At 41.2% G+C, this 18,696-nt stretch overlaps 1 protein-coding gene across 3 annotated transcripts in view; it reads left to right on the forward strand.

The window, feature by feature from the left end:
* LOC139947338 (uncharacterized) overlaps positions 1 to 18,696 on the forward strand; it is a 46,651-nt gene that overhangs the window by 13,398 nt on the left and 14,557 nt on the right. Inside the window, exons 3-10 of one of the 3 annotated variants that reach the window (XM_071945234.1) lie at positions 870 to 1,856; positions 5,469 to 6,945; positions 9,414 to 9,794; positions 11,916 to 12,080; positions 14,291 to 14,383; positions 14,689 to 14,921; positions 15,788 to 15,877; positions 17,018 to 17,172. In XM_071945234.1, the coding sequence (XP_071801335.1) occupies positions 870 to 1,856; positions 5,469 to 6,945; positions 9,414 to 9,794; positions 11,916 to 12,080; positions 14,291 to 14,383; positions 14,689 to 14,921; positions 15,788 to 15,877; positions 17,018 to 17,172 (3,581 nt within the window). The remainder of the gene's footprint in view (positions 1 to 869; positions 1,857 to 5,468; positions 6,946 to 9,413; positions 9,795 to 11,915; positions 12,081 to 14,290; positions 14,384 to 14,688; positions 14,922 to 15,787; positions 15,878 to 17,017; positions 17,173 to 18,696) is intronic. The other 2 variants (XM_071945235.1, XM_071945236.1) reach the window with 2 other exon arrangements.

An 18,696-nucleotide genomic window follows, 5' to 3' on the forward strand; every position in this document is an offset into this window, starting at 1 on the left:
ATAAATGGTCGACCGTGTTAGTTCGCATAGTTAAAAGAAAACCACGCATTTTCGAGGCAAATATGTTGATCATTGTATTCTACATGTACTTTTAAAATATCTTTCTAACCATGCATTTTATAACTAACGGTTACAAACGCTTTTCAAAGACCAACTCGACCGATCCAAGGCAACATGTTCCTTTAAAAGATAACTGGTGGCTGAGCACTTGATTTCTTTGATTGAATTGAAAATAGATGATTTAATGCTGTCATTTTTTTTGTTTTACCACAAGGGAAACTGACTGAGGGGTAAACTTAAATTAATTTGGGGTTGGACAAAGAGACATTGATGAGAGTGTGACTTCAACCTGCGACCTACATTTAGGAATTTACAAGCTGGCACTCTTCTAACAGAGCTCTCTAGCACTACATGTACTATGTACTTTGGCAGTCTTTCTGTTTTGTCAAAAGATATTGACAAATGGAGATATCTTACCTGGTAGAACGCCGGCACGTTAATCTGGAGACTGGTTCAAGTCCCACTGTAGTCAATTATTCTTTGTCCAACCCAACATGATTATATGATTTTGTGAGACTTTTGAAACCTCAAGTCGAAATAGATTCATTGATAGTTAATGGTTATCTTCAAAGATGAAATTCCAGCTCTGGGTATAATGTAGTACATCCATGTCTGATACTTAATGGAGGCAACAAAGGCATTTGCATCCATGTCCCTTGGTCATTGCCTTGGTGCTCTTGAAATGATACAGTAGAAAAAATACATCGCTGCCCTTGCCCCTAAAAAAATTAAGCATACAGACCTAGCACAATATATTTATGTTAATTTCTTTGTGATATTTACTTAAGTTATTCATATTCATTCCCCAGAAACCTTCGAAGAAACGAACCCCTCCCAAGCAACCAGCCACAGATGGACCACCCAAGAGAAGACGTTCCTCAGAGAAGGAGGCCTCAGATGATAATGAGGCCACGCCCTCCCCGCTGAATCCAGAGGAGGAGGGTAAATCGCCCACTGCCTCCTTGAGCACAGAGGAGGGACCCCCGCCTCTCAAGGACCCCTTCTGGGACAACCTGGAGAAGGGTCTCATCACCTTTGAAGGAGACATGTACTCCAAGGTGAAAAGCAGAAGAGCAATTCTGGATGCGAAGAAGGCCAACAGTACCTCCCCGGAGGCGGAGGGCAAATCTTCAGAGAGACCAGTGAGGGCAGTTTCCAGGGTGAGCAGCGTTATTAGTGAGGATGATGAACAGGAGGAGCAGATGGAGGTGTCGCCAGGATGCGAGGAGAGTAAGACAGACGTCTTGAAAGATGAGATGTTCCTGGGAGACGAGGGGAGTCAGGCGGAGGACATGTACTCCAAGGTGAAGAGTCGACGGGCGTTCCTGGACGCCAAAAAGCATGAGGACGCCAAGCAGGAAGAGGAGAAGAGACGCAGCAAGGAGGCCAAGAAAGCCGCCAAGAAGGAGCACAAGAGCCATCGCCATCATCATCATCATCATCACCACCACCATCATCATCACAAGAAATCCAAAAAGGACGGTTCGAGGAGACCCAAGGTCTTGATCGACCTGGAGGCGATCGGATCCCTCGAGACCGCCACTCAGAAAACTCTCAGCATGAGCCCCTCGGTGTTGGAGAGGGAGACCAATGCCGCAAATCTGTTCCACACGCCGGACACCTTCTTGCCTGTTGAGGAGGTGCTGACCGTGGCCAAGCTGGAGGAGAAGACTAGGAACAGAGAATACGGGAGGCAGATGTCTGGCCAGTCGACAGAGGAAGAAGAGGAACGAGTGTTACCGATGGCAATTGAGACTGAGAGAAGAACATCATCGACATCATCGCCTGATCAATCAGTAAGTTGGTGGGATTTGAAACTTTGCATGGTGGGAGTACATATTTAACCAGGTGAGATTTGCGGTAGCCCCATGTGTAAATCTCTTTTGAGTTGTGTCGGTTCAGAAAAGCACTGGTGGTTGACAACTCAATGTTTCGTTCGGCCAAACTTGCACACTTCAGTTCCTGAAAGCCCACCCCCCTCTTAACCCCAGGTTTGATCAATCGTGGGACGAATTTGAGAACCCTGACACCAAACAGCAATTTCCAAACAAGCTAAAAAAAAACATAATAAAAATTGTTTTTATTGTTTAAATTTAAACCAGCCACTGAGCACATTAATACACTATTACAAAAAATTCTAAAAGCATAAACCCAAACCACCATTGTAGTTTACAGTGATAAAAATACTAGTTATTTAAAACTAGCCCCCCAAAAACAACGGTCAAGTTCAAACTCATACTGCACAGATTGGTTAAGATCCAAGCCTTGCTCAGCATTCTTTATCTAGTTTGTTAAACAGCGTGATAAAAATGGTTCAACAGTTGCTTGCAAGGGGGGGCAAAAAAACAAAACGTGGCAGAATAATTCATAATTACAGTGCATTCAGTACACTGACCAGTGTTTCTGTGTTCTGAGGTAATGCATGTAACACAGCTTTGACAACGCAACTTTGACATGTGAATACCTGCATAAATGTACAGAATTATCCAGGCATGTAACTGATTAAAGCAGCACTCCATATGCTAACCTAAAAATATTTATGCTCTTATCGTTTTATCAGTGTAGTTCTACATACACGTGCCTCAAAATAACCGACGGCACCGATATCAATTGCTGTTGTGCCCTGTGCTTTTGCTGTGGTGCCAATTGGCAAAGTTCCAGTACAAATTAATGGTCTCCTCATAGAAGTGCCACTCACCAGAGGAAAGATGCTGTGCCCCCTTCAAGTCGCTAAATTTCAACAAACCTGGCCGGAGTGGGCTCCGCTCCGGCCAGAATCTTACAATCCCTCGCACACACAAAATGGCAGGGGACCGGTCCTTTTCAGTCGCTGGTCCTCGGTGCTGGAACGCCCTACCAAGTCATATTCGGAACACCAACACACTCCAGACATTCAAGAGTAAATTAAAAACACATCTATTCTCATAATCGTCTTTTCCGTAGCACTCTTCCAGCGCATTGAATTTTGTAAAATGCGCTTTATAAGTCTCATTTATTATTATTATTATTATTATTATTAATAGAATTCAATGTTGTGCGAAAATTTGTTCCACATGCCTCAAACACATCACACACAAAAATGTGTGCGAGAAAGAATTCCAAATATCACTTGTTACTAAATTGTGTACCTCAATTTTAAGAATGCAGAGAAAAACTGTGGCCCAATTTCATAGAGCTGCTTTTAAAAGCACAAAAGGTGGCGTGTCTTGGCCGAGCGGTTTCAAGCACCGGATTCAAGCTCTGCTGTTTGATCAGCAGAGTGTGGGTTTGAATCCCAGTCGTGACACTTGCTACATAAAATTGGGAAGGTAGTGCTTTCTGCTCTACCGGCCAGGCTTCGGATTGATGATACCCAAGCCTACATCCATATGGACTGTAAAAGGGGTAACCCTGTTTCAGCCCTAGGAGTAGGTGGCAACGGCCTCTGGACAAAAATAATTGTAGCCCACATCTTGAAAGGCACAGTTTTACCAGCCCTTTAAAACAATGCCAGTAATTAAATATGGGCAATTAACACTGCCAGTAATTAAATATGGGCAATTAAGAATGCATGAAACGTTTTTATGCTGTTGCACCTGAGGCCAATAAAGCATGACAGATGTTTAGGAAAACTGAAATATTGGTGCAAAAAAATTATTATAATAATACAATCGGGCTCTTTTTTGGTGTGGACCTACATTCAGTGTGGATACAACAAAATATACACGTACGTTCCAGACTATTTGCTGTTCAGAGGTATTTGTTACTAAGGAATAAAAGCGTATTTGAGGAATCTTTTAATCAGCTGTTTAAAACCAGCAGGGTTGTGATTGTGCAATGAAGTACCAGGTTCAATATCGCACGCCAACAACCCTGCAAATTTGTAAACAGCTGGTTGAGTCCGAATCACTTCTCCTTTTTTCCCTTTCATTTAAATGTAGCTGCTTGTTAAAAAGCATTTATTTTAGGTGAGGAAAAACTCAGGCATGCAACTCTTCCGCGTTTAAAAACAACAATTTTTGTTTTTGTTTGTTAAAGCCTAATACATTTATGCCTGGCAACAACCGTGTACAACTACAATCATGTAAAATAAGCCTAGTTCATGCTAACAATGCACCTTACAGCAAAATAAACCTCAACATTTTCTAGGGTAACATTGTGGGTATCATGTCCCGTGGCATTTCGGCTGCCTCCCTCTGCACTTGCGTTGTGCCTTTGAAGATTTTCCTCTTTTTTTTCAACAGGCAGTTGCATGCCTGAAAACTGTAAAACAAATTTTTGTTTGTAAATTTTCAATGCATGTTACGCCCTCCGGCTCCAGTTCTTGAAGGGTCAAATTGCATGCCGCGTTCAATGGTTTTAAAACAAAAGCCATGGCCTGTGTTGCCTATGTGTTACTCCTGCCAACGATTTCACCAAACTCGTCCTAACTTAGGATTTATCTTTAATTTAGGGCTTACATGTAGGACGAGTTTAAAGTTCCCTATCTGAAGTCATTGGACGCATTCAATTCAATTCAATTCAATTCAATTCAATTAATTTTATTATTCACATCACGTTAAAAACATGCAAATTGCCTTCCAGTGTGCATCATAAAAAACACAGTATTTAAAAAAAAAATTAAATATAAATATAAACTACAGGTATAAAAATTTAAGGGGACAAAGAACACCAAGACAAAGATATTTGCAACCATCCAAAAAATTGAACCCATCCTAAGTTAGGATAGGATTAATTTGTGAAATGAGCCGCTGGCCTGATACGCTGTCCAAAGTAAACGACATTTGTCTCGCTTCAAAAGAAGAATGCTGGGACTTACCAAATTACCTCTTTGTTATTGGAATGTGTTATAAGAGGACAGCGAAAAAGAAGAAACACAAAGCAGAATTGCTAATTCCGGACTTCACAGCAGAAACTCTTAAATAACAGTGCTCTTTGTAACCAGGGTTGACTGTATATTTTAAAAGGGACTTGATGGTTCATGTACACTAAGCATGAGAAGGGTTGGGTTGAGCACTGTACATTGTACGTGAGACTTGATACCTCAGGATAGTGCAGTGCCTGCGATTCTTGTATGACATGCGTGCATTTATGAGATCACAATTGTTGAATTGGCGTTTGCGGAGACCTGGCAGTTTTGAATTGAAAGCAACAAAATTTGATTAAAAATGGCACCACAGGAGTTTATTCACGCTGTATGGAGACGTGACAACTGACAAACAGCTGACAAACATCACCTTGGACCAATCAATACACAGATATGGAAATCTTACATCAATGCAGGTTTATCCAATAAAATCATTGTATCCAATGAAATTGCTGGGTCTGTAAGACCAGTGCCTGTCTTTATCCTTGCCAATAAGACAGCAAGGGATCAGTCTAGACTTGACCTTTAACCTGCTACTTTTTTTCTTTTTCTCTTACACCAGGTTTATCTAGCTCCCTCTACAGACATAAAACACGAAGCACATGGACTGGAGCAGTTGTCTGTGCAATCTACCTCAAACACTTCACCCCAAGCACATTCTCCAACCTTTGACCCCGCCGCATCACGCTGGCCAGCAGTCGTCACCCCAGAGACACCGGAGTCCCCCGAATCCTCCCAGAAAGAGACATCCACCACCATGTGGAAACCGTGGGAACTCACCACCCCGAGCACCTGCAGTAACAGCAGCAGCTGCAGCAGCACTACGCTGTCGCTGTCAGGTAGTGACTACCCCGTTCAAGAGCTAAGCATGGTAGGAGTTGTTGGGAGCAGGGACGACGTTCAGAACCTGGGGCAGGACCTCGCTGCCAAAGTATCACTTCATCACCCGGACTTTGCCGCCCAAGTATCGTTTCACCCCGAGAAGGAGGTTGCCCTTACTACCCCAAACACTGAGGGCGCTTTCTTCACAGGAATTACCACTAGCACTGTAGACACACAAGCCACATCTACTCCTATCACCACAAAAAGCACGGAAGCTTTCTTTAAAGAACCGTCTTCTTTTAATATCCCGAGGACAGAGAGCTCTGTTTGTAAAGGAGGCAACCCGAACATTTCAATCATTCAGGATTCTTTCGGCAAAGATGCTGTCTCCAATATCCACAATACTGAGGGCACTTTCTGCAAAGAACCTGCTACCCTAAACATCTTGAACACTCAGGGCGCCTTCTCCACAGAGGCTGCCACTAACTTAACGAATACCAAGGCCGCACCCGTTATGGAAGTTCCCCGCACCATCCCAAATATAGAGGGCCCTTTCTCCACGGTGGGTAGTTTGAACACCTCAAATGCCGAAGGCCCTTTCTACACTGGAGGTCTGACTAACCTGAAAAGCACCAAGATCCCTAGCGGTCTGACTTACTTGACAGGCACCAAGATCCCTCACAAACTGCCAACCACAGAGGGAGCCCTTTACACTGAAGCACCCCGTATCATCCCACACACCCAGGCTCCCCTCTGCGCAGCAACCACAACACACAACACACCAGCAGGTTCTCAGCCTCTATCCACAGCCAATGCAACGCCAACAACCAGCACCTCAAAACCTTACTACCCGACCCCAACATACAGCAGCCCGGAGGGGTTCCATCTTACTAAGGTACAGGAGTCACAGAAGCAAGCCAGCGCCGGGCAAGTTCCAATTTGGGACCTGCAAAATTTCGTCGAGAAGGAATCCATGCTGCAGTCGGTTGCTAACAACAACAACATGGCGCCGGTCGCTAGGGTTGCAAACATGGCGTCTCCTAGCAGTGATGCAGTACGAAGCCCTGTGAGTGAGCCCTCTATTGGCGGTATAGTCAGTCCACAGCCTATGATGATCAACAGGGGACTTGACGAGAAAAAGCAAGATATGTCTCATCACGATGAAGACGCAAAGATGCCAAGCAAGATGGTGGAAACTAAGATGAACAAAGAAGAGAGTATGTACATTTTAGATTTTTTACTTGTTCTCTTGTTTTTAATGGAGCCTCTTAAGAACTCTCTCTTAATCGATCTCAATGCAATAATCAAGTCTAGGTTCTAAAGCAACACATTGTTGTTTTGGCTTTACAGAGCTTGATCAAAAATTCAGCACTTTCTTAGACATTGATTGTCATCGTGTTATTCGTTCCCTTGTGGGTGTTCTGCCAAAGTCCCTTGTTGGGAAGATTGTCTAAACAACCAAACAAACAACAAACTAAACTTGCCTCCCTTTCCTCTGTGAAATAGTTTTAAGGCCGGTTTATAGTTTGTCGCACGATGGTCGCGCTATGGAAATCTTGCGCGCAATCTTAAGACTGAGGCCCAAAAGCTGTGTCTTTTTATAATTGGGGTCAAGATTTCCATCACGCGACCATCGCGCGACTGACTATAACTCGGACTTTAGGCCTGCCTTGTATTCAATCTCTGGCCTTCTAGAGAATGTTGCTTAATAATATGCAAACCTCCTCCAATGGGGGACTTTCGGGACGCTTGGTGGCAGCAGACTTACCAGGTAAAATCCATTGTTCTCGGTAATGTGCGCGTGCTCAGAACTACGTAAACAATGGACATTTACCTGGTAAGTCTGCTACCACCTAGCATTCAAAAGTCTCCTGTTCCATGCATGAAAATAGTTTTGTGACAAGCAAATTTGTTTGTGTGTAGAATGGAAAAGGTGAGTTGTGCACTGTAGACCTGTTCTATGATGCGGCCATTATTTTTGTCTGTTCGTCCACAAAATGCAAGTTGCTCTTGTACATGAGCATGACTTTAGTTTAACCAATTTCATAGGGCTACTTAAGCAGAAAATATTGCTTAAAACATACAAATGGTATCTGCTAAGCAGAATTGAGCAGGATATCAGTCACAAGTGGTACATATTGTAACATGGTACTGGTAACTATGCTAGTAACCTTATTCTTGTAAGCACAATTTAATTGTGCTTAGCTACTTTGTGTACTTTTTGTGCTTGAGCAGCTCTTTGAAATTGGGCCCTGTTGCTCAGGCTCCACTTTGTGTCTGTTGAACGTTTGGCAATTGCTCTAAAAAGGAATGGATATAACAACTTTTATTTTAAGAAGCCTATTGACCCCTTGCACGCGCGTCACACGCGGCGACTGATGCCACGCTCACCATGTTGGTGCGCAGTTGGTGGCCTAAAATGCGCACTTCACTGCATAACGCACAGCATACTCTATGCATACAGTTATATATGAAAACGCACAGTGAAATTGCCCACCAGTATGGCGCATTCAAGATTTTTTTTATCATGACGTCAGGTGAAATGGGTCAATAGCAGCTTTTAAAAGTATATGAAGCATTTTGAGAAACATGTAAAAAGCTATAAGTTATCTGTGCCCCACAAGTTTTGAGTCTGAGAAGCGTTATTGTCGGTAATGCTGCAGGCTCAGATTGTGATGCTGCTCAGACTGTATCCCTTTTAGCATGTTTAGGGGTGCAAACATAAAACGTGTGTGGAAATGTTCCCTCTGGATTTTTCGGTGAATCTTAAAAATGCAATCACATTTTGAAATTCAATTTTCTTACAATATACAGGATTAGTTTTATTGATAAACACTTTGATTACAAACAACCGAACGTACCAAAAAGGCTTGTTTTCAGAACTACTGATTGAGCCAGAGTCAGAGCCTAAAGGCCCGGTCACACAGGCCCAGATAATGAGAACGAAAACTATAACGATAAAAATGCACACCCTCGATTGGTTGAATGAGCGTGGGCGTATTCTGCGTGGAGCAATTCAACCAATCGCGACCATGCATTTTTATCGTTTTCGTTTTCGTTCTCGTTATCGGGGCCTGTGTGACCGGGCCTTTAGCCGTGTTTCTGAAAAAGGGAAGTCAAATAGTCTGGTCCCTTTACAATGACTGAACTATGTTACTTTTGTGAGAAAAGGGGGACCTGACAAACCAGGGGTCGAAATTAAGTGTATTTCCATGGTAGTCAGCAGGGCTAGTGACCAATAATTTTTAGTAGCCCTGATTAGATTTTGGTAGCCCGAAAGACACATTATGTCCCGCGTCACGGCTCAAACTTTACAATACACCAATAACATAGTTCTTTATTGTTTGTGATGATGATTTTTGCATTATTTTTCCACTAGCCCGTCGGGCTATCAAGCTGGAAAAATGAGTAGACCGGCTGTAAATCTGGTAGTCCCGGGCTAGCGGGCTAGTGGCAATTTCGACCCCTGCAAACGATGTTAGAGGATTTATGAAGGCCTAGTGCATAAGTTACTTAGGCCGTGTCCGAAACTGTGACTTCCACTACAGCTACAGCTAGATCAGCGCGTCTGCCAGTGTTGGAGAATAGGCAGACGCACTCGATATAGCCGAAGCTGTAGCCGAAGTCGCAGTTTCGAATATGGCCTCATTGCTTAACTGCATGTGTGTGTGTGACCTGTAAACAGAAAAACACTGCAAGCATGTGCCAGATACTGACAAAACCAGCCGCAAGCCTGCTGCTCCCAATACCAGCCAGAAATGTCCCAAACTATCTGAGAAAGTCAAGAAAAAAGACACCAAATCGTCAGAGAAAGTACAGAAAAGGGACTCAAAACCCTCAGAGAAAGTCAAGAAAAACGACTCCAAACCCTCAGAGAAAGTCAAGAAAAACCACTCCAAACCCTCAGAGAAAGTCAAGAAAACCGACTCCAAACCCTCAGAGAAAGTCAAGAAAACAGACTCCACCAAACCCACCAAGAAAGCCAAGAAAAAAGACCCCAAACCAACGGAGAAGGTCAAAGTTGAAACAAAGATACCAGAGATCAGCAAGATTTTAGCCGTCAGAGGTACATGTACCTGGTCCAGATGTCAATTTTTTGTTTTAAAAAAAAGTTTTCTTTACCATCTACATAATTCTAACTCATCATTCATTTGTTACCTCGATTAATCAGTTATTCAACCAAGTTATTTTCTAATCACCACTTCAACAAGAAAAGTAATTTTTTGCACAAATAACCATTTTGACAATTAAAAAAATACTGTTTGAAGCTCATGTTATTATTGCGCTGTTTCCACTTTTAGTTTTTTTTTATGCAAGACGCCAGACACACAAGGCCTGAAGGCGTGGGCTACAATTATTTTTTTCTGGAGGCCGTTGCCACCTACTCCTAGGGCTGAAACAAGGTTACCCCTTTTACAGTCCTTATGGATGTAGGCTTGGGTATCATCAGTCCGAAGCCTGGCCAGTAGAGCAGAAAGCACTACCTCCCCAACTTAAAGTTGTTTCCAATTTTCAAAAGTGTCCCGACACACTTCAGGCTAACTTGATCAACGATGGTTCCTGCGTTCACTTGGCCTTAAAAGTTTTCTTTTCATGTACAGCATGGATCTTACACCATTTTGTGAAAAAGCATACTTGATTTTCTAATAATGTTGTATCTCTCACGAGAGAGGCTCAATGCAAAAACAACAAACAAATCTCTGCACTAAAACTTTCTGTGGGTATGTATATGTGGGAAAGGTTTAGATTAGAAGGGCATACGTTTTTGCACTGGCATGGTGATTCATAAACCTGCTATGCGTGATCCCTCATTATAGATAGCAGGTGCTTTGCATGGAGCCTCTCATGTGCCAGCTTTACAACGATATTAAAGGGACACGTTGCCTAGGATCAGGCAAATTGGTCTATGAAAAGCGTTTGAAACCGTTTGTTATGAAAATGTGTGGTTAGAAAATGGTTTTAAACGCAGTGGACACTATTGGTAATTACTCAAAATAATTATTAGCATAAAACCTTTCTTGGTGACGAGTAATGGGGAGAGGTTGATGGTATAAAACATTGTGAGAAACGGCTCCCTCTGGTGCCATAGTTTTCGAGAAAGAAGTAATTTTCCACGAATTTGATTTCAAGACCTCAAGTTTAGAACTTGAAGTCTCTATCAACCATCTAAACGCACACAACTTCGTGTGACAAAGGTGTTTTTTCTTTCATTATTATCTCGCAAGTTCGATGACCGACTGAGCTCAAATTTTCACAGGTTTGTTATTTTATGCATATGTTGAGATACACCAACTGAACGCTAGTCTTTGACAATTACCAATAGTGTTCACTGCCTTTAAATGATTTTCATAGATAAACTCGCCCGATCAAAGGCAATGTGTCCCTTTAACATTATTTAATTTATAAAACATTTTTTTCATCAACGAAGTGATGCAAATTGCATGAGTTGCCCAAGAGCGGAACCAGGAAGATATTGATTCACATTTCTGTATTCCTTCCTTTGGTCTACACTGAGCACAATGCACCTTGCATCAATCACACGTTCTGCATGCTGTGTTTATTGTTGATTTCTGTGTCACAATTTATTTGACCAATCCGTACACGCAACTTCAGCACGCCGCGCCGCCATGGCTGGTGTGCTGGGAGCACGTTTTTTACACAAAGACATGGAAAAATCCCTGACCAAAACTTGCAGATGTAATGTCGTACAATTCCGACCATGACTACATGTATCGTACTTAAACTCGCCTATCATCTGGACTGTTTTTTTTTGTGATTCATTTAAAGTTCTTTTTAGTTTCAAATATTCATGGTCTCAGCGTTCTACAGGCCTGGAATTATTCAGAGGCAACAGAGGTTACTGCCTTTGTGGCCCTTCAAAAGTTTTCCATATACTTTAAGGTATTCCAATGGAAGTGCCCTTCGCAAAATGAAAGTGGCCTTGCCCTTGCAAAGTTGAAATTTTAGGCCTGGTTCGTCATTATTATGTCATGTGCTGTCCTGCATGTCCTGTCAGGGAAATTGTATAAATCGCTCGACATGATGCCTGATTGACATCAAATATACAAAAAACAGCAATTTTGTTAACATGTCTTTGTGTACAGATTGTTGCGCGTATTGATTGGTCCACCGCTTTGCATTATGTTGTAATTTTTGCCGTTTCTCCTCGATTTTGCTATCCCTCTAGTCACTGCCCCTAGTGGCAATGCTGCCCGAGGTGGCACTGTTGCCCCAGGTGGCACTGCTGCCCCAGGTGGCAGTGCAGCTCTTCTGAATGAGCCACCTCTACCTTTTGAGCTCCGGGATTTGCTCGCCTCAATGTCCTCAACCACAACCTCTTCCTCAATGCAAGGTATTATAACATCAACCCCCCCATGCTACTGCTTTGCTTTCTTTAAGTGTTGCTTGAACTTGTTTTTGTTTGTTTTGCTTTGTAAAATTTTTATTTGAGGCCAAGCGGATAAGAGCATCGGACTCAAGCTCTGACGCAGAGTGTGGGTTCGAGTCCCGGTCGTGCGAGACACCTATAACCTTTATTGCTGCGTCTTTTGGATTGGACTGAAAGCGTAAGTCCAGTAATGCGCGTCAAAGAACCTAGTGGCTGCACTCATTGTTATGAGAAAGGGTTCGCAGAAGTGTTCCTGGTCTGATCGGCAGCATATAGCACCGTTACATGGTGCTACATAAAGGAATAGGCCTCAACATAGCTCCACATACACTTTGCAGGAAAAATACTAAACACTTGGATACGCCCCTAGGGGTGTTAGAACCTAGTATTATTGTTTTAGCAGCTGCCACCCGTGTCGTTATTGATCAATTGCTGCCATGACCATGTGTTAGAAATGGCTTGCAAGGTCTGACAGAAGAGCCAAGTTTCTATTTTAGGGGCTTTTTCAGAACCTCGGCTTAGGCTTTGTCTCTTACTCTCGGCTCTGTTTGATGTTGGGAACATTATGCAAAATGTACACTCGATTCTTAAATTGATAAGCCAGAGCCCTAGCCGGGGTTTGGGGAAAGCCCCTGGTTTCAAGCAGGTCAAGCCAGGTCTTGACTACTGGTTATTCTTAGAGTCTGTCCCTAAACTCTGGGGCTTTTTCCAAATCTTAGGCCCCCGTCTCCAGCTCTTGGCCTCGTTTGATGTTGATAACATCATACAAAATGTACTCCGCTCCAATATTGGTGATAGAGCCTTAATAGAAGCGAGAGCACAAGCTGAGGTTTGCAAACACGCCCCTTGTTTACTGCAATGTCAAATTTGCCAAAGTCAACAATGGGGAACGTATCGAATGTCTGCCTCACAGAAATTGGCTTCAAATTGAAATTCCGCACCCAATTTTTGTGTATAAACCAGGCTTTTGTTTGCTTGCCTGTGACACAAATGCACATCATACATTGGGAGCACTTTCACAATGATAATATTTCATAGAAATTCTGAATAACAATTTCACGCGATCATGTGCCCTTCTACTCTGGACCCAATTTTATAGAGCTGCTTATGTAGAAAATATTGCTCTAAATAGGCATTCTTGGCTTTACATCTAGGGCAGAAATTCGGCACTTGCCCTGTAAGCAAAGAATGGTGATCACAAGCACAGAATTCGGTGGTAAGCAAAGCCACGAAACTGGGCTTAGGTGAATTGGGTCAATAGATTGGTCAGTTTTAACCTTGTCACTATTTTACTTTAATTTATTACCAGTCAACTGTTCTTTATTGATGCAATTGAAAAGTGGCACATTTTGTTGGATTAAAGGCAGTGGGCACTATTGGTAATTACTCAAAATAATTATTAGCATAAAACCTTTCTTGGTGACAAGTAATGGGGAGAGGTTGGCGGTATAAAACATTGTGAGAAACAGCTCCCTCTGAAGTGCCATAGTTTTGGAGAAAGAAGTAATTTTCCACGAATTTTATTTCGAGGCCTCAAGTTTAGAACTTGAGGTCTCGAAATCAAGCATCTAAACGCACACAACTTCGTGTGACAAGGGTGTTTTCTTCTTTCATTATTATCTCGCAACTTTGATGACCGACTGAGCTCAAATTTTCACAGGTTTGTTATTTTATACATATGTTGAGATACACCAACTGTGAAGGCTAGTCTTTGACAATTACCAATAGTGTCCACTGCCTTTAACATCAGGTGTTATTGTTTTGTTACTAATAAATACACCATACATGCCATGATTTTACAGTACGTACGTTATTTTTGTTTAGTATTTGTATCGTTTATTTGGATTGAAGGCTTTCCCTTTTGATCTGATGTTTACAGATCAACTTGAATGAAATCACTAAAACTAATGTGCCTGTTTATTTTATCCTTGTTTGTTTTGTATTTAGTTATTATTTGATCATACTTTTGAAGCTTTCCTTCCTGTTCAATGAGCGCTACAAAACTCCCTTGTGATAAAGCCACTTGTCAAAGAAATCTACAGATTATTGGTGTATGTTATTGGAGACGACTCCTAAATGCAAGAATATAAAACAACTTTTACCAAGACACATTGGCAGGGGTAAGTGATAATACAATTAGAGGGTTCATATTTATCTTTTTTTCTTGATTGCAGGTGGGATTGAGTTTGATTTTGATGAGGATACATCTATTGAGGAGCCTTGGATGGTCAAACCTGAGGGTCTCTCCCCGGTCATATTCTCAAATGGTCAGTATTTAGTAATCCTTATCCTCTCTTAACAATGCTTGATCCATTATCCAACCCACAATGTGTGATGCAATCCAGCAAAATAAATCCTTTGTCAACTCGGGTCATTTTCGGTAACAGAAAGTAGTACTTCATTTTAAAAAGCTGAGATGGTTTAAGGTATAAAATAAATGGCCCTGTTGCCAGGGTGTAATATTGTTGAAGTGCCTTGAGTGCCTTGGAGTAATGAATTTGAGTCTAAATAAGAATCCACTATTAATATATTATTTAAAGATAATGTTGTCAATGTTGGATTTGCTCTGTAGAATCGTTGAAACAAGCTGTGAAGGAGGGTCAGACCCAGCGCGTCCGTGAAGCTCTCTGGTTGAATGGCATGCATGACCTAGAGCAGCCGGACCCAGTCTGTGGTGTCACGTTGCTCATGCTGGCCTGTATGAACCGCCATGACGAGATCGCTAAGCTACTCATTGCCAACGGAGCTCTGGTCAACGTACCGGAGAAGTCTGGGTTGACTCCGCTCATGTACTCCACGGAGTTGGTAAGATATCATCCTTAAACTGAATTGTTCCTTTCCATCAATAAATGTTATGCCCCGTCAGCGAAGCAAGCCCAAAGGGCATAACAAAAGATATATTGTCTGAGCAATAACTCTAGAAGGACTTGGCATATCAACTCGAAACTTGTTTATTTTTGGAGCCCCCTACATCCCTAGATCAAATGTGAAGCTCATTTTGGCTAACGCAAAAGAAATGTTGTCCAAGTGATAATTCAAGAATGAGATGAATCTCATTCTTGACTGAGATTTTAAAAAGTGAGTGAGATCAACAAAAACGCCCCGCTTGCCCCGCTCAGATAAATCTCAGCGGGGCATTTTTGTTTGTCAACACACCATTCTTGTTTCTCACATATTCTACAATAAATCTTTAGCTTGTCTTGGCTAAGCGTTCTGGTGTCCAACAAGCTGAAATTTTAGACCCAATTTCATTTCTTTTAAGTTGAACTGTATGGATTTGAGTGTTGGCTTTTCTATCCACAATGTGTCCCTTGGAGTACGTCTCTTTTTGTTAAGTTTCTTTCTTTCTGGTTAAGTGCTGGTTGATTGTTTGTTGTTTTGATTGTTTTTAATACTTGCTCATTTCCTATCGTGTGTTAAAACTGTTTAACCTTTTAGATTCTTTTTAAGAAATTTTTATATTGTACATGCTCGTGTGCAATTCAACCTTGGTTGTAATGTTTTTACGAAATAAACCGATAAATGTAAAGAGCTGCTTAAGGAGAAAATGATGCTTAATTGTTTTTTGCTGAGCAAAAATGTGCAGGATACCAGTAAAACATATTTGTAATTGTGTTGACACAGCTTAGACACAAACTTTTAAATCCAGTTTTCATTCTGTGTTTTTGCAGGGACTTTATAACCTGGTAGCTATTTTGCTTGAAGCTGGTGCCCACGTCAATCTACAGCAAAATGGCACAGGGGAGACGGCTATGATGATGGTACCAGTGAAATCTCCTTATTTTATATTTGTTTTGTGTTTGTGTTTTGTAAACAGTCAGGTCTAGGTTGATCATTGCTTACTGAAAAACTGGTTCAAGTTTTTGGCCTGTGTTGATTATACATACTGAGCACGTCTCGCGCGTATTTGAACATTTGGACCCGTTAAAGTGTGCAAGTTATTTTACTACACGATAAAGCACTGATGTGAGACAAAAGTGGTCTGAAAATGTCCTTAGGCAAAAAACAAAATTAAAAACATGTTTAGCGTCCTGCCCACCTCCTTTTTAGAGGATGTTGTTTACACGGGGAAAAAAAAGATAATTTTGTCTCAACAAAATGTGTCGACCAGCAATTCAAAAGAAAACGGGTCGAAAAGGCAGGACGCTTCATTTTTACCTTTTTTTTTGCCTAATATGTGTGAGACCTATCTACTGATATGAAAGTTTTCTGTAAGTTTAACGTGTGGAAATGCTTACAATTTAGCTTAACTCCAACACTGAAAAAATTGCTTGTTATTATTATTATTATTGGTTTATTAATAACATTCAAACACCAGTCAAAGGCTGAATTGAGTTTCAAATACAGAGATTAATAAAAATAGATGTGTTAAAAATTACAGAAAAAGCATTAAGAAATACAATTTGTTTTTATACATTTAAAATTAAATTGGCTTGTGCCAGTGACTAAAATATAACATATATTGATATTATGTTCAGAGCTGTTTTTTTTTTTGCTTTTGTTGCTGTTGGATTAATTGATATTCATGAATACCTAAGACAGTTTATCCATTCTGATTGGTCGAAAGGGCATCACGAGGGGTTGTTTGAACGGATGATACACATGTAACACCAGTTAATCTCCTTATAAGTAGTTGTTTACCCGAGGGCCTTACCATTTCATTACTGGAGGGGTGATGTGTTGAAAGAAGTCATTGAGCACTTATAATTTTTGCAATTATTTAATTTTTTGAACAAAAAGTGTTGATTTATTTTGGACCGTAAAGGTATTTATTAATGGGAATCAAAGTGTGTGCACATTTATTCCCTTACATTGTAGCACCCATACATACCGGTAGATTCTGCTTGTGAAAAAGCCCAATGAAAAATTATATTAATGAATGCATTGTTGTATAACTTCAGGCTGGGAAGAGGGGTCACTCGGACATCGTGAATCTCCTCTTGATGTTTGGAGGTAACTGGGCCATCTTGACTCCGGGTGCGGATACAGTAGCAGGGTATGCTATCATCTACAAGCATCCCAATGTGTACGATGTACTCAACAATCATATCAACAGGTTAGTTTGACCTTGTTTACTTTAAAGACCAATCCGACGAAACAAAATTGGGAGCGCCCTCTATTGAAAATTACCAACTGCGGTGTCTTTTTGTGCACAATCTAGGCATTGAAGACACCGTAGTAAATGGCGCGCGGTGCTCAACACTTGCGCGCCCAGTGCTCAACACTTGCGCACCCGGTGCGCGTCAGATTGGTCTACAGGCTATGATCTTAAATAAATAATAACGGGGGTTGAAATTGCCACTAGCCCGCTAGCCCGGGACTACCAGACTTGCAGCGGGGCTACTTATTTTTCCAGTTCGATAGCGCGGCGGGCTAGTGGGAAATAATGCAAAAGTCAATATCACAAACCGCAATGAACTGTGCTGATGGTGTATTGTAAAGTTTGTGCAGTGTGACTCAATGTGTTTTTTGGGCTACCAAAATCTCATCGGGGCTTCTTGGTTACTAGCCCTGCTGACTACCATGAAAATACACTTAATTTCTACCCCTGAATAATAATACTATGTACGTTTTATATACATTGTGTAGTGCTTTATCTGTGAGTTAAATGATTGAGTGGAAATACTTTAATTTGAACTATGAACTATGAACTGGCATTCTTTATCCAGAGTATTGTTTTAATGCCATTCTTTATCCAGTTTGATTTTTTACTGCCATTTGTTATCCAGTGTAATACTGTACTGCCATTCTTTATTCATTGTAATGTTCTACTGCCGTTCTTTATTCAGTGTATTTGTTCTACTGCCATTCTTTATCTAGTGTAATGTTTTACACGATTCTTTATCCTGTGAAATGTTTTACTGCCGTTCTTTATCCAGTGTAATGTTTTACTACCATTCTTTATCCAGTGAAATTTTGTTCTGCCATTCTTTATCCAGTGAAATGTTTTCCTGCATTCTTTATCCAGTGTAATGTTCTACTGCCATTCTTTTTCCAGTTTGATGTTTTATTGATATTGTTTGTCAGGTGTCACACAGTTCTTTATCCAGTGTAATGCTTCACTGCTCTTCTTATTTTAATATACAGAGCAATGGTTTTGTTGTTATTTTGAGAGCAAAATTTACTTGCTGTTCTTTTCCCCGCGGATAACCTTTCACTGCTGTTCTGATCCCAGGCAATAACTTTACCACCGTTGGTATTACAGGGTGACAATGCAATTTGAAAGTACTATCAATCATTACTTATGCGGCATGACTAAGCTGTTCTCATTCCAGGGTAATAACTTTACCGCCGTTTATTTTCAAGGGTTACAATGCAATTTGAGAGTACTATCAATCAGTACTTATGCGGCATGACTACATGTAAGCTGTTCTCATTCCAGGGTAATAACTTTACCGCCGTTTATTTTCCAGGGTTACAATGCGATTTGAGAGTATTATCAATCAGTACTTATGCAGCACTTACGCTGTTCTTATTCCAGGGTAATAACTTTACCGCCGTTTGTATTCCAGGGCAACAATGCAATTTGAGAGTACTATCAATCATTACTTATGCAGCACTTATGCTGTTCTCATACCAG

The sequence above is a fragment of the Asterias amurensis genome, chromosome 14, assembly GCF_032118995.1.
Source record: "Asterias amurensis chromosome 14, ASM3211899v1".
Taxonomy (NCBI): Eukaryota; Metazoa; Echinodermata; class Asteroidea; order Forcipulatida; family Asteriidae; genus Asterias; species Asterias amurensis.